The sequence below is a fragment of the Dipodomys merriami genome, unplaced genomic scaffold, assembly GCF_024711535.1.
Source record: "Dipodomys merriami isolate MVZ:Mamm:240054 unplaced genomic scaffold, mDipMer1.0.p SCAF_5, whole genome shotgun sequence".
Taxonomy (NCBI): domain Eukaryota; kingdom Metazoa; phylum Chordata; class Mammalia; order Rodentia; family Heteromyidae; genus Dipodomys; species Dipodomys merriami.
In genome coordinates this window covers 67,667,041-67,680,104 of record NW_027206068.1, presented here as the reverse complement: position 1 = coordinate 67,680,104, position 13,064 = coordinate 67,667,041, and the positions used below count along the sequence as shown (strand labels likewise).

Here is a 13,064-nt window from a genome sequence, read left to right as displayed (position 1 = left end):
TTCTGCCCCCTTTCATACAGCTTACATAATCTCTTCTGATCCTCCACAAGATACCATCTAGAACATTCTCTCAAGTCCCCTTATCTCTCTACAGAAGGTGTGGAGCCCGCTGTTCCCTGGTGTTCACTGTGCGGCGGCAGCGCTGTGCGGTATCAGAACGGCTGTGCTCTTGCTCTTTGACCTCTGTACTTGGTTTAAGCTTTTGCGAGCCTCTGTCACATCTTCTGGGTCCAAACTGCACACTCAGCTGACACGACAGATGCTTCTGGAATTGTGTTGGTGCATTGCCAGCCGGGTCCAGGGTCAGAGTTCACGCTCTGGGTCGGCCCTCCCACGTCACATTCCCTCCTCGTTCACACGTGTGTGTGTATATGTGTGTTTCAGCTGCAGATCCCGAGTGTGAAGGGCTTCGATTTTGCTAAGCAGCATCTGGGCCAGCATAATAAAGATGACATCTTGATTATTCATGAGCCCGCACCGCTGCCAGGACCGGTGAAGGAGCACACCACACCCTCTGAGAACGGAGACGTGCCCAGCCCCAAGTCCAAGATCCCCGCCAAGAACGCCCGCCACAGAGGAAGGTTATTATCATGCTTTCTGGATTGTTCCGTCACAGTGGATGGTTGTTTTCAGGTGGTCAGTTTCGGTAGCAGAAGGACTGGTACCGCCCTGGGTGAACAGCCGGGGAGACTCGCACGTGCCCGATCACACAGGGGCCAGCAGTGTCTCTAGGACCAGCTTCTCCCCAAGTCCTGGAGATGAGTCATCAGGTCTGTGAGGGCACCTGGACGAGGGACTGACCAGCTCCAGTGTGCGTGTTCCGGGGTTAAAAGAATTCTACATCCTCCGAAGTGCACGGGCCAGAGTATGCATCGTGTGTATGGTGAGCACAGGATGCATAGTTTGCATAGTGTGCCTAGCTCATTTAGAACATGGTGTGCACACTTTGCATAGCACACGGAATCACATAGAATGCATACTTCACATAGTACGCACAGTGCGCATAGTACACACATTGGCTGCGCTGCCTCTGCTTGTTAAGCCAGCCGCTGGCGGTGACATCCTTGCTTTGTCGGCAGGCACCTTCGTGGAATCCCTCCTTGCTCCTCTTTCCCAGCTGTCCCGGCCGTCTCCTTTGTGGGACTTAGCGCCGCCGCCTCCTGGCCCACTCCTCATTCCCAATTGATTTCCAATCCCTTGGATTAAACGGGAGCACCAGTAGACTTGCATATTAATTTTCTGAGCTGCCAGGAAGTCCCTTGATGCCCTTCTCCCATGAGAAGAGCTAGCTCGGAGTTAAAGAGGACAAACTTGGACTCGTGGCGCCCTGAAGCTTCAGCTCATCAGACTTACTTTGAGCACTGCAACTCTGAACTCCAGAATTTTTCACTAGGAGTGGAAAAAAGTGTGTGGCCACGCCATTATCCAAAACGGTGTCATCATTTCTGTCTTATCAGAAAACTCACCCCAGGGGTCTGGCCTAGTTTTAAGGATTTAATATTAAAGCATGATGTTTATGAAAGAAAATCAATTATATGGAGAGATGCTCTTTGCGTAATTATTTTACTGGCTAAGAGTAAATTAAATCAATGTGGATGATTTGATATGCTAGTATAATTTTGTAAAGTGGTTTTTTTTTTTTTGGTAGCATCATCTGAAACATAAGTTGCATCATGTCGATGATCTTTGTAGTGTATACCGTTTCAAATACTGTGGATCAGAAATGCTCAGGAAAAAATTACATCTCAAAAATATGTACAGACTTTTTTGTCATTCTCAAAACAAGACTATTATATATATATATATATATATATATATATATGACTATATATATATATATATATTTACATTATATCAAGTATTATAAATAACCTAGACCTGGGCACTGGTGGCTCATACCAACTACTGAGGTCTGGGGATTGAAGTTTGAAGCCAACTCTGGGCAAGAAAATCTGTGAGACTCTTTTATCTCCTAAGTAACCACCAAAAATCTGGAAATGGAGCTGTGGTTCAAGTGGTAGAGCACCAGCCGTGAGCAGAAAACCTCAGGGACAGCACCCAAGCCCTGAATTCAAGCCTCAGGATTGGCACCAAAAACAAAACAAAAACACATTTAAAGTATCCAGAAAGATGGTAATAGGATGTCTGGCATTCCACATTTCTGTAGAAGCCAGGGAACCCAAAGAGGTGAGGTGTAGTTTTCTTAGCCTGATAAACCCAAGTGCCGGGCTCACCCTTGTGACACAAGATGAAGCTGGGTGCAGTGGCTCAAGTCTGTAATCCTAGGCACTTGGGAGGCAGAGATTGGAGGAGGATGATATACGAGATCAGCCTAGACAAAAAGTAGTTCTCTAGACCCCATCTCAACCAGTGGCTCAGTGAGGTAGTACATCCCTGTAATCCCAAGCTGGCTACCACTTCTACCTAAGAAGCCTGACTTGCAAATGATTGTAACCTTCCCACTCTTTCTTGCTCCTCTAATGGTTGCGATTTGTCTGTGTCTGCAGAGTCTCCCCCTCAGATGTGGACTCGACGGTCAGCGAGGAGTCCAGTGAAAGGGACGTGGGGGACAAGACGCCAGCCGTGGCCCCCGAGGGCAAGGCCCACCGAGCCCCACAGAGCGGTCTGTGACCTCCCTGTTCAGTCATGAGATTGCCATCAGTCAGGCTGCTGTTCTACTTCAAATGCTAAACTGAATCTACTAGGGGGCTGGGAAGGTGGCTCAGTGGTAGAGCGCTTGCCTTGCATGCCTGAGGCCCTGGGTTCGATTCCTCAGCACCACATAAGCAAAAAGAAAAAAGCCGGAAGTGGTGCTGTGGCTCAAGTGGTAGAGCACCAGCCTTGAGCAAAAGAAGCTCAGGGACAGTGCCCAGGACCTGAGTTCAAGCCCCAGGACAGGCAAAAAAAAATCTACTAAAAGGCTGGGCTGTAGCTTAATGGCAAAGCACCTGCCTAGATGGAACATGTCCTGTGTTCTATCCCCAGTACCCAAACAGAAAAGACAAGAAAAAAATACAGTAAAAAAAACCCCAAACAACCCAGCCGGTTGCCAGTGGCTCACGCCTAGCTACTCAGTAGGCTAAGATCTGAGGATCACAGTTCAAAGCCAGCCTGGGCAGGAAAGTCCATGCAATGTTTATCTCCAATAAACCACCAGAAAACAGGAAGTGGCGCTGTAGCTCAAGTGGTAGAGCACTAGTCTGGAGCTGAAGAGCTGAGGGACAGCGCTCATGCCCAGAGTTCAAGCCCCACAACCGACAAAAAACAAAAAACAAAAAAAAACAAAAAACAATCTACTAAATGGCCAGGTGCCAGTGGCTCATGCCTGCAATACTAGCTATTCAGGAGGCAGAGATCTGAGGATCATGGTTCAAAGCCAGCCCAGGCAGGAAAGCCCATGAGATGCTTATCTCTAATTCACCACCAGAATACTGGAAGTGGAGCTATGGCTTAAAGTGGTAGAGAGCTAGTCTTGAGCAAAAAGAGCTCAGGCCCCTGAGTTCAAGTCCCACAGCTGACCAAAAAATATATATGTGTGTGTGTGTGTGTGTGTGTGTATATATATATATACACACACACACGTATATATATACATATATATAATTTTTCTAAATAGAGTAGCTGTCTCATGCTGAACTTCTCAGCATTGATCGCCACCATCAGACTTTATACTGGTGTCTTCTTCAAGACTTCTGTGGTAGAGACGAGGGGTTCACAGAGGTGCATCTTCATTCTGATTTAGGGTCCAAATAATATTCCTTCCAGAAGGACAAAAGAAGTGAAACAAAAACTCCAGGCCTAAAAACAGCCTGTCGGATCAATTCCAGATGTCCCTGCTGGTGCTGTGGCAGGTAGTGGGGTCATCCCGCATCCATCATCCTTTTCTAAACGGTAGCTGTAGGTTCATGGCCATCTCCTCATTTGCTTTAGCATCCTTGCCTTGGGAGATAAGTAGGTCTCAGATGAACTTTGTTCCCCATCCTAAGCGAATCACTGACAGACTTAGGCCCTAGAAGCAAGCCACGCCCACAGGCCCGCCTCTCCTAGGGAGCCATTTCTGGATGGATGCCAGGGTAGTGTGGTTTTAGTTTAATAGGTTCTATTAAGTAAATGTGCCTATTCAGCTATTGTATTGAGTAGAGCTTTATTTATATCTTAGGATTGTGTTTCAGGAATGCAAAGATAAGGGAAACCTCAGCATGTTGTTTTTAATAGTAATTTTTATACTCAACATTGTTGATCGTAAATTTGTCTGTATGAAATTTCACTGAGTGAACTGTATTGTATAAGAGAAGAGATTCTGGACTGAAGCTTAGACCTACATGTGGCCTTTGGGGTTCTTGGGGCATGAGGCCTGCATACCCTTTTATAATCTGAAGGAAAAGCCTTTCAGACAAAGGCAAGAGCTTTTGCTCAGGATCCGCTTTCATAAAACGTAGTAGCAGGTGTGGTGCTTCAGAGAGACAGGATTAAAGTCCAGGTTTCATCCAGGGAAGAAATACTCGGGGGGCCAGGCGCTGGTGGCTCACGCCTGTAATCCTAGCTACTCAGGAGGCTGAGATCTGAGGATCGCGGTTCAAAGCCAGCCCGGGCAGGAGAGACCCTGAGACTCCTATCTCCAATAAACCACCAGAAAACCGGAAGTGGCGCTGTAGCTCAAGTGGTAGAGCACTCGCCTTGAGCTGAAGAGCTGAGGGACAGTGCTCAGGCCCAGAGTTCAAGTCCCATGACCGACAAAAAAAAAAAAAAAATACTCGGGGGAAAGAAAAAGAGCTGTGGATTTTCGTTTCTGTCCATTGTTCAGTTGAGAAACATCTTGGAGTGCCTACCTTTCCCTTCTTCTGACTTCCATGCCAGACAAATCTGTAAGCCTCTTATCTTCAGTTAACTGAGCTGGAAGTGGGAAGGTGCCTTTAGTGGTAGAGTGCCAGCTAAGGACGGGGGTGAGTTCAGAACTCTGCAAGCTCTCTTCATGATAGCACAAGTTCACAGAGGCTAGAAATGCTTCTACAAGTTCTGTCAGTTGTCTCTTGACCAGCTGAGCAGCTTGAGCTTCTGCTGTCCCCTTATATCCTAAAGATTTGAATTGTATTTAGACAAAACTGGGCAGCTGTTGACACAGTGAATAGCCTAATGACTTTCTCGCATCTTTCCTTAAAAAAAATTTTTTTTTTCTTTTGGTTGTGGGGCTTGAACTGGGCCTGGGCGCTGTCCCTCAGCTCTTCAGCTCAAGGCTAGCACTCTACCACTTGAGCCATTGTGACACTCAGTTTTCTGAGTGGTTTATTGGAGATGAGTCTCCTGGACTTTCCTGACCGGGCTGGCTTTGAACTGCAATCCTCAGATCTTGGCCTCCTGAGTAGCTAGGATTACAGGTGTGAGCCACTGGTGCCCAGCTAAGTGTTTGTCTTTTTTGTTGTTGGTGGTGGTGGTGGTGATGGTGATGGTGATGGTCAATGGGGCTTGAACAGAGCTTAAGCACTGCCCCTGAGCTATTCTTCTCAAGGCTAGTGCTCTACTACTTTGAACCACAGCGCCACTTCTGGTTTTCTGGTGGTTAATTGGAGATAAGAGTCCCACAGACTCTTCTGCCCGGTCTGGTTTTGAACCACGATCCTCAGATCTCAGCCTCCTGAGTAGCTAGGATTACAGGAGTGAGCCACCGGAACCTGGTTGTGTTTATCATTTTTAAAGACACTAAAAGAGACAGCATTAGATAGAGACGTTTCCAGTGCTCTGCCCCCAGTGTGGGGCCATAGCCTTTTGGGCCTTAGCATTGCCCCTGCTGTTTCTTTAAGTGACTTTATCCCTTGCTTTTCTCTCCTTTCCAGCACCCCCGCTTCCCAGTTCAGGGACTGAGCAGCACTCCTCCGCTTCCATCTTTGAGCATGTGGACAGGCTCTCGCGCTCGTCTGAGGCCAGCCGGCGGGTCCCCAGTAAGGTGCAGCTGATCGCCATGCAGCCCATCCCGGTGCCCCCTGCCCAGAACCCCGTGCTGGCCAGCCGAGTGGCTGAGACCAACAAGATCAACAAGGAGGTATGCATTCTAATTCAAATACACCTCAGCAAGCCCGAACACGCCGGTGGCTCACGCCTGTAATCTAGCTAAAGAGGCTGAGGTCTGAGGATCACGGTTCAAATCCAGCCCTTGTAGACAAATAGGAGAGACTCTTATCTCCAGCAAAAAGCTGGAATTGGAGGTATAGCGAAAGTGGTAGAGTGCCAGCTTTGAGTGAAAAAGCAAAGGGACAGCACCCAGGTCCTGACTTAAAGTCCCAGAGCAGATTAAAAAAACCCCACAAAACACCAAAACCCACATTAGCAATAATAATAATTGTTATATTAATAAAAACCTCACATTCTGGTTTAGTCAGCGCTTGAAAGTGAACCAAAGGTACACTGTCAAATAGTTACTAGAGGCATAGTAAGTATGCTTAGTTTAAAACACTCAGCACCAGTGGATGACTCCTATAATCCTAGCTATTCAGGAGGCTCAGCTCTAAGGATTGCAGCTCAAAGGAGTTGGGACAAGAAAGTCCGTGAGACTCAGTATCTTTAGTTAACCAGCAAAAACTGGAAGTGGAAGCATGGCTCCAGTGGTAGAGCACCAACCCTGAGCAAAAATAAGCCAAGCAAGAATGCAAGGCCCTGAGTTCAAGCATCCCAAAACAAAAATGACTATCTCTTTATTTTTTAAGATCAGACACTGCCAGGAAATGGAAACAAGAGGTTCTTTTTTGCTATTTTTGTTTTCCTTTTGTCTTGTTTATCTGTCATTGAGTGTAAGGAGAGGCGCTGAAATGGACAAAGGGTGAACAAATGCAGCAGTGGTACTCACTAGACACTATGTTGAAAATGAACTATACCAGCTGGGAACGTCGCTTAGTGGTAGGGTGCTTGCCTTGTATGCATGAAGCCCTGGGTTCAATTCCTTAGTACTGCATCAAAAGAAAAATCCAGAAGTGGTGCTGTGGTTCAAGGTGTAGCGTGCTAGCCTTGAGCAAAAGAATCTCAGGAACAATACCCAGGCCCTGAGCAACAGCCCCAGGACTGGCAAAACAAAAACAAAAAACAAAACAAAAAAAAAACTATACCACTTGTGAGTGAGAAAAACTGGGAAAGAGTGAAGGGGTGATATCCAAAGAGAAATGTACTCTTTCCCTGATTTATGTAACTGTAACCCATACATCCCGTACATCATTATGACAATTGAAAAAACTGAAAAGCAAGCAAGATGAGACACTGGGCAAGTGCGGTTAGACACTGTGTAGCGGGGCTCATGCAATCACCTGAGGCCTGGGAAAGCCCTACCCGGGCGCTGCTCAGCTCCCTTGGGCCTCAGGTCCACCCTGCGTGGCCGTGGTCTCCACCTTTTGGGGGTGGGGAGGAAAGGGGTGCAGCCAGACTCTGGGAAGCTGCCTCCCTAAGCCAGGTAATCACAAGTGAGTTAATCACGAGTTAATGACAAGTATCTGCTTTAGCGCAGATGCCTTCCTTGCATGTGAGGATGTATTGCACCTGGCTATCGGAGACTTGCGTCTTCCACTTTGTCAAGGGTCACTGTCCAAGGCTTGAGTGTCTCTTGGGGGGGACAGAGAAAGCCAGCCCCTCCTGGGGACCAATTAGGATGGCTGGCACCCTGTGGCCCTTGGTAAAATAGCCTGTCATAGGTTCCTGGTTAGGTAGGGTCAAGGCCCATGAGTCAGCTTGAGGAAGTTACAGAAGAAATTTAGGGCGGGGGCTGTCCCCGCCCTGTCACTCCGGTTGGGCATCCTGGGGCCCCCAGATAGCACGTCCAGGTTGTGGAGGAGAGGAAGTGGTGCATAAAAGGCTTGGCCAAGGAGGGTTCCAGAAACATCTAAGAACACCCTGTTTTCCCCCACCTCCCCTCAGATTCAGACGGCGCTGCGGCACAAGTCCGAGATTGAGCATCACCGCAACAAGATCCGGCTGCGTGCCAAGAGGCGCGGCCACTACGAGTTCCCGGTGGTGGACGACCTGTCCTCGGGGGACACGAAGGAGCGGCACCGCGTGTACCGCCGCGCGCAGATGCAGATCGACAAGATCCTGGACCCTACGGCCAGCGTGCCCTCGGTGTTCATCGAGCCCCGGAAGAGGTGGGCCGGGCGGGGCCAGAGGCGGGGCCTGCCAGGCAGCTCTGTGCCCAGCCCGGGGTCTCCCTGGGAGGCGGGGTCTCCCTGGGAGGCGGGGTCTCCCTGGGAGGCGGGGTCTCACTGGGAGGCGGGGCCTCCTTGGGAGGCGGGGTCTCCGTTCCCCTCCCCCTGCCTCCCTGGGGGCGGGGTCTCCCTGGGGGCGGGGTCTCCGTCCCCCCTCCCCCTGTCTCCCTGGGAGGCGGGGTCTCCGTCCCCCCTCCCCCTGTCTCCCTGGGGGCGGGGTCTCCCTGGGAGGCGGCGCCTCCGTCCTCCCCCTCCCATCTCCCGGAGGCGGGGGACCCTGCCCGCCGCCCCGTTTGCCCCTGGGGATGGCCGCAAACACCCGACACGCGCAGGGCTTGGGTGGGGAGGTGGCGCGGAGGCTTCTTTCCTGGGGAGACCGTTTCCAATGTCGCCCGGCAGCTCGCGGATAAAGCGTTCACCCAAGCCGCGCCGGAAACACCAGGTGAACGGGTGCCCGGCCGACGCGGAGAAGGACCGGCTCATCACCACCGACAGCGACGGCACCTACCGCCGGCCGCCCGGGGTGCACAACTCGGCCTACCTGGGCTGCCCGGTGCGCACGCGCGACCTGTGGGATGGGGCGTGGCGATGGGGGGCGTGCCTGGGGCGGGGACACCGGCAGCCCCGCTGAGGGTTGATGGATCTGGAAATGCTCCCCGTTTTTCCTTCCTGCATGCAAGCCCTGTCCTCAGGCTTTATTATTGATTGATTAAGCGAGCAAGCTGGTACTGGGGCGTGAAGTCAAGGCCTCCGCGCACTCACTTGGCTTGTTTTTGTTTTTGTTTTTGCTCAAGGCTTGTGCTTTCCCATTTGAGCCACACCTTCCCTTCTGGCTTTTTTGCTGCTTCAGTGGAGTCCCGAGAACTTTTCTACCCAGGCTGTCATCAGACTTTCACCTTCGATCTCAGTGTCCTGAGTAGCTAGGAATTACAGCTACCAGTAGTACCTGGCTCTTCAGACTTGAAGTTTATTGAATCTATCTATCCATCCCCCTCATATATATGAGAGAGGGGGGGTATAGGTTTATTTTCTCCCCACTGGTCAGATGAATGAGGAGTTAGGGTTTTCTTTCCCCCTCTTGCCCCCAGATAATCTGCTCAGCTCAGTATGCCTTAACTGATGTGTTTTGGATGTGAAAAGCATCAGATTTGGGATGTTTTGAATCTAAGGAAGTTCATCTAGCTCACTCACGCCTATAATCCTAGCCAAGTCGGAGGCTGAGATGTGAGGATCAAGGTTCAAAGCCAGCCTGGGCAGATAAATCCAAGCAACTCTTCAAATAAACAGCAAAAAAGATGGAAATGGGTCTGTGGCTTAAGTGGTAGAGTACCAGCCTTGAGCAAAAAAGCAAAAAGCTAATCAAGTGCTCAAGTCCCTGAGTTCAAGCCCCAGTATGAACACACACACACACACACACACACACACACACACACACACACACACACACACACACACACACAGAGGAAAGAAAAACAGACTTGGACTGTGACCTTTGTAACCCACTCACAAGAACTGGTAGGACCCTGGCCTGAATTAGAGCCAATAAAAAGGGGTGGCTTCAATCACTTTCTGAATGCTGAGCTCCTCGGATGGAGGAGCCCTGGCTGCACTTCCTGCAGTAGATGGCGCTCTTGAGCTGTGATGGCTTTCCATACAGTTCTCAAGATAGTCACCTGGTGCTTTTGCCTGTGTGCGGCAGGGGCCTCCTGAGGTGTAGAACTAATTAATAGAAGCATCTGGAACATTCCTTCCTGATCCAGTTCCATAACCAGCCTGGGCTCCTTCTCCCACGGAGAGCCTTCATTCTTGGAGTTTCCATCCATAGTGTTTGCTGTTGAGTGTCCTGTGGAGAATGACCTACCTTCTCTGGCTGTCTACCTTTGGCCTCATGGACCACCCCATGTCCTTTTGGGGATCCGGATGCTCCTTTTTCATTTTTTTTATGGGGGGGGAAATGTAGTTTTGTTGCATTGCCCAGGCTGATCTCAAACTTGGACTCAAACAATCTTCCTGTTAGGTTCCTGAGTAGATGGGACTAAAGGCATGTACCACTGCACCTGACTTGGGTTATCCTTCTTTTCCCCCCAGAAAATACAGAATTGGAAAGGACCTTTTCCCTGGAGACCATCAGGGGGCTGACAGTCTCTATGACTTCTTTTCCAAAGATTCCTTTGCTATGAGGAAAATCTTCCTTGTGTAGACTTTACCTCTCCTTCTTCCTCCCCCTCCCTTATCTTTCCTACTTCTCTCCCTGCCCTTACCTCCTTCCTTCCTTCTCTCCATATTTCCTATTTCATATTCAGCAAATGTGAGAAGGAATTGAGTACCAAGTAAAGAAAAGGAAAAAAGCCAAGTCCAGATGAGAATGGCACAAGGAGTTTTGGCCTCCAATCTTCTCACCTGCTCTAACCTTACAAGAGGCTTCTGCTTTTTGTCCCCTAAAAACAAGAATGCGTTTCTCTGAACTGACTGCTTTTTAGGGAGCCTGTGTGTGCTCCAGGGTTTGCATCGTGGTGAAGTTTCTACTTTTCCTTCAGTGACCTTGTCCTTGAGAGCCCTTGTGCTCCTATGCCAGCCACATGTCCTCCGCCTCCTGACTGGAGTTCGTGTTCTAGCCCTGGCCTGGCAGTCTGGGCCCTCTGGCTGCAGCCAGCCAGTTATCTGTTTGGGTAAACACAGGAAAGTTTTTGCAAGACAGCCACTCCTGTGGGTTACATATTTGTCTTCACTGCCTTTGCAGACAGAGTTGAGGGTTTGGAGGACTCGTGAGACGGAAACTAGTTACTGTCAAGCTCTTTGGTTTGCAGAAGCAGTGTGGCGCTTCCATAGTTCAAGCTACTTGGGAGGCTGAGATAGGAGAATCCCCTGATCCCATGAGTTTGGGGCCAGACCAGGAAACACTGAGTCTATTCAGTTGGGGCAGCAGGCATAAATGAGGACAAACCAGGACACTTGCTTAGAATAGTCCACCAAACATTGCAAAATAGGTCCCAAATCGGCATAATCCTTGATATTTAATAGTTCCTTATTCTCTTACTCAGCTTTTTTGCTCAAGGTTGGGTCTCTACCATGTAAACGTACCTCTCCTTAAGGCTTTTTGCTGGTTAATTCAATATAAGAATCTCTCGGCCGGCCAGCCGCTAGTGGCTTATGCCTGTAATCCTAGCTACTCAGGAGGCTGAGATCTCAGGATTGTGTTTCAAAGCCAGCTAGGACTGGAAAGTCCTTGAGACTCTTATCTCCATTTAACCACCAGAAAACTGGAAGTGATGCTGTGGCTCAAGTGGAAGAGTGCTTGCTTTTTCGCTCAAGGACAGCGCCCAGGCCCAGAGTTCAAGCCCCATGACTGACTGACGAAATAAATAAGAATCTGACAGTGATTAATCCCCCACCTTCCGTGGACACACACACACCCCTTCGTCTGTGGGAAGCAGTTTCCAGACAGCTGGCCACGACAGAGAAGGCCGTTTTCTTTGTAATGAACGCACTGATCTGGACCGGTGTGGGGATGTGGGAATGTCTTCCTTGCTGCCTCAGGGGGTTCTGAGCCAGCAGAGTTGGTGTGGGCCACTGGCGAGCAAAGCATTCGGGGGAGAAGGAGGTCCCCAGAGCTCCTTGTCACATTTACATCTCTCATAACCATGACAGACCCCCCAAAATGACACCGTGTTCATAGTTTTGGGTGATTATAACAAAATGCCTGACATTATCCACTTAGGAAAAGGGAGAGTTTTATGTTGGCTCTCAGCGTTAGAGATTCCGTTCCAGGGCTGTGCAGCCCTTTGCGTTGGGCCTACGGTGAGGCCGCAAAATTGGGCGCAGGTGGCTCACACACGTAATCCTAGCAACTCAGGAGGCTGAGATCTTAGGATCACGGTTCAAAGCCAGCCCGGGCAGGAAGCCCTAAATACCAGAAAGCCAAAAGCGGAGCTGTGGCTTCAGTGATAAAGTGTTAGCCTTGAGCACAAAACCTCAGGGACAGTGCCCAGGCCCTAGGATGGACACTAGATAGATAGATAGATAGATAGATAGATAGATAGATAGATAGATAGATAGATAGATAGATAGATAGATGATAAATAAATAAAGAGGAAGGCGTGAGTCCCACAGTCCTCTTCAGAGGTACCACCCCAATGACCTTCAGACCTCCCACTAAGTCCTGCCTCTTAAAGTTTCCTGCCTCCCAACTCGGGACCAAGCCTTTAACGCATGGCGCTTTCCAAGATCCAAACTGTAGGAGACTATTTTTCTACTGTTGCCCATTTTGTCTCTTACAATTTACCCAGTGTATATTATGGCAGCATTTTCTTTGGAACTCAGTGTCAGGAAGTAAGCTTTTAAAGAAAAACTTCCCACTGCTGTTTATATTCCTGTCTTAATGCAATATAATGTATACCTTTATTAATGAATCATGTTATCCAGAGATTATTTTAAAGACAAATGGTGGGCTAAGGGTGTGGATTAAGTAGTAGAGCACTTGCTTGACCACGCATCAGGTTTTGAGTTCAAATCCCAGTACCTCACAAAAAAAAATAAAACAACCCAACTGTTTTTAATAAATAATTGTCACTCTGTTTAAATAGTTGTTGTAGTAGGATTATAAATATTATACATACATACATTTAGGCTGGTGGTGATGTTGAAGGTTTTTTGAATATGTAGGGATTTTTTTTTTCATTTGAGTACTAAAACTCTGGAGTTCTCACCTAGCCTTTTTATCCCTCAAGGCTGGTGCTCTACCACTTGAACCATATCTCCACTTCTGGCTTTTTGATGGTTAACTGGACATAAGAATCTCTTGGGTTTGTTCAAGAGACTGGCTATCTTCAAATTGTGATCCTCAGACCTTAGCCTCCTGAGTTGATATGATTACAAGTGTGATCCATA

General features: G+C 48.8%; 1 protein-coding gene across 1 annotated transcript in view; it reads left to right on the top strand.

Annotated features, from left to right (window-relative positions):
• Kiaa1549 (KIAA1549 ortholog) overlaps nt 1-13,064 on the top strand; it is a 103,726-nt gene that overhangs the window by 74,445 nt on the left and 16,217 nt on the right. Inside the window, exons 11-15 of the mRNA XM_069996876.1 lie at nt 385-581; nt 2,508-2,623; nt 5,832-6,037; nt 7,894-8,117; nt 8,577-8,730. Coding sequence (XP_069852977.1) covers nt 385-581; nt 2,508-2,623; nt 5,832-6,037; nt 7,894-8,117; nt 8,577-8,730 — 897 coding nt within the window. The remainder of the gene's footprint in view (nt 1-384; nt 582-2,507; nt 2,624-5,831; nt 6,038-7,893; nt 8,118-8,576; nt 8,731-13,064) is intronic.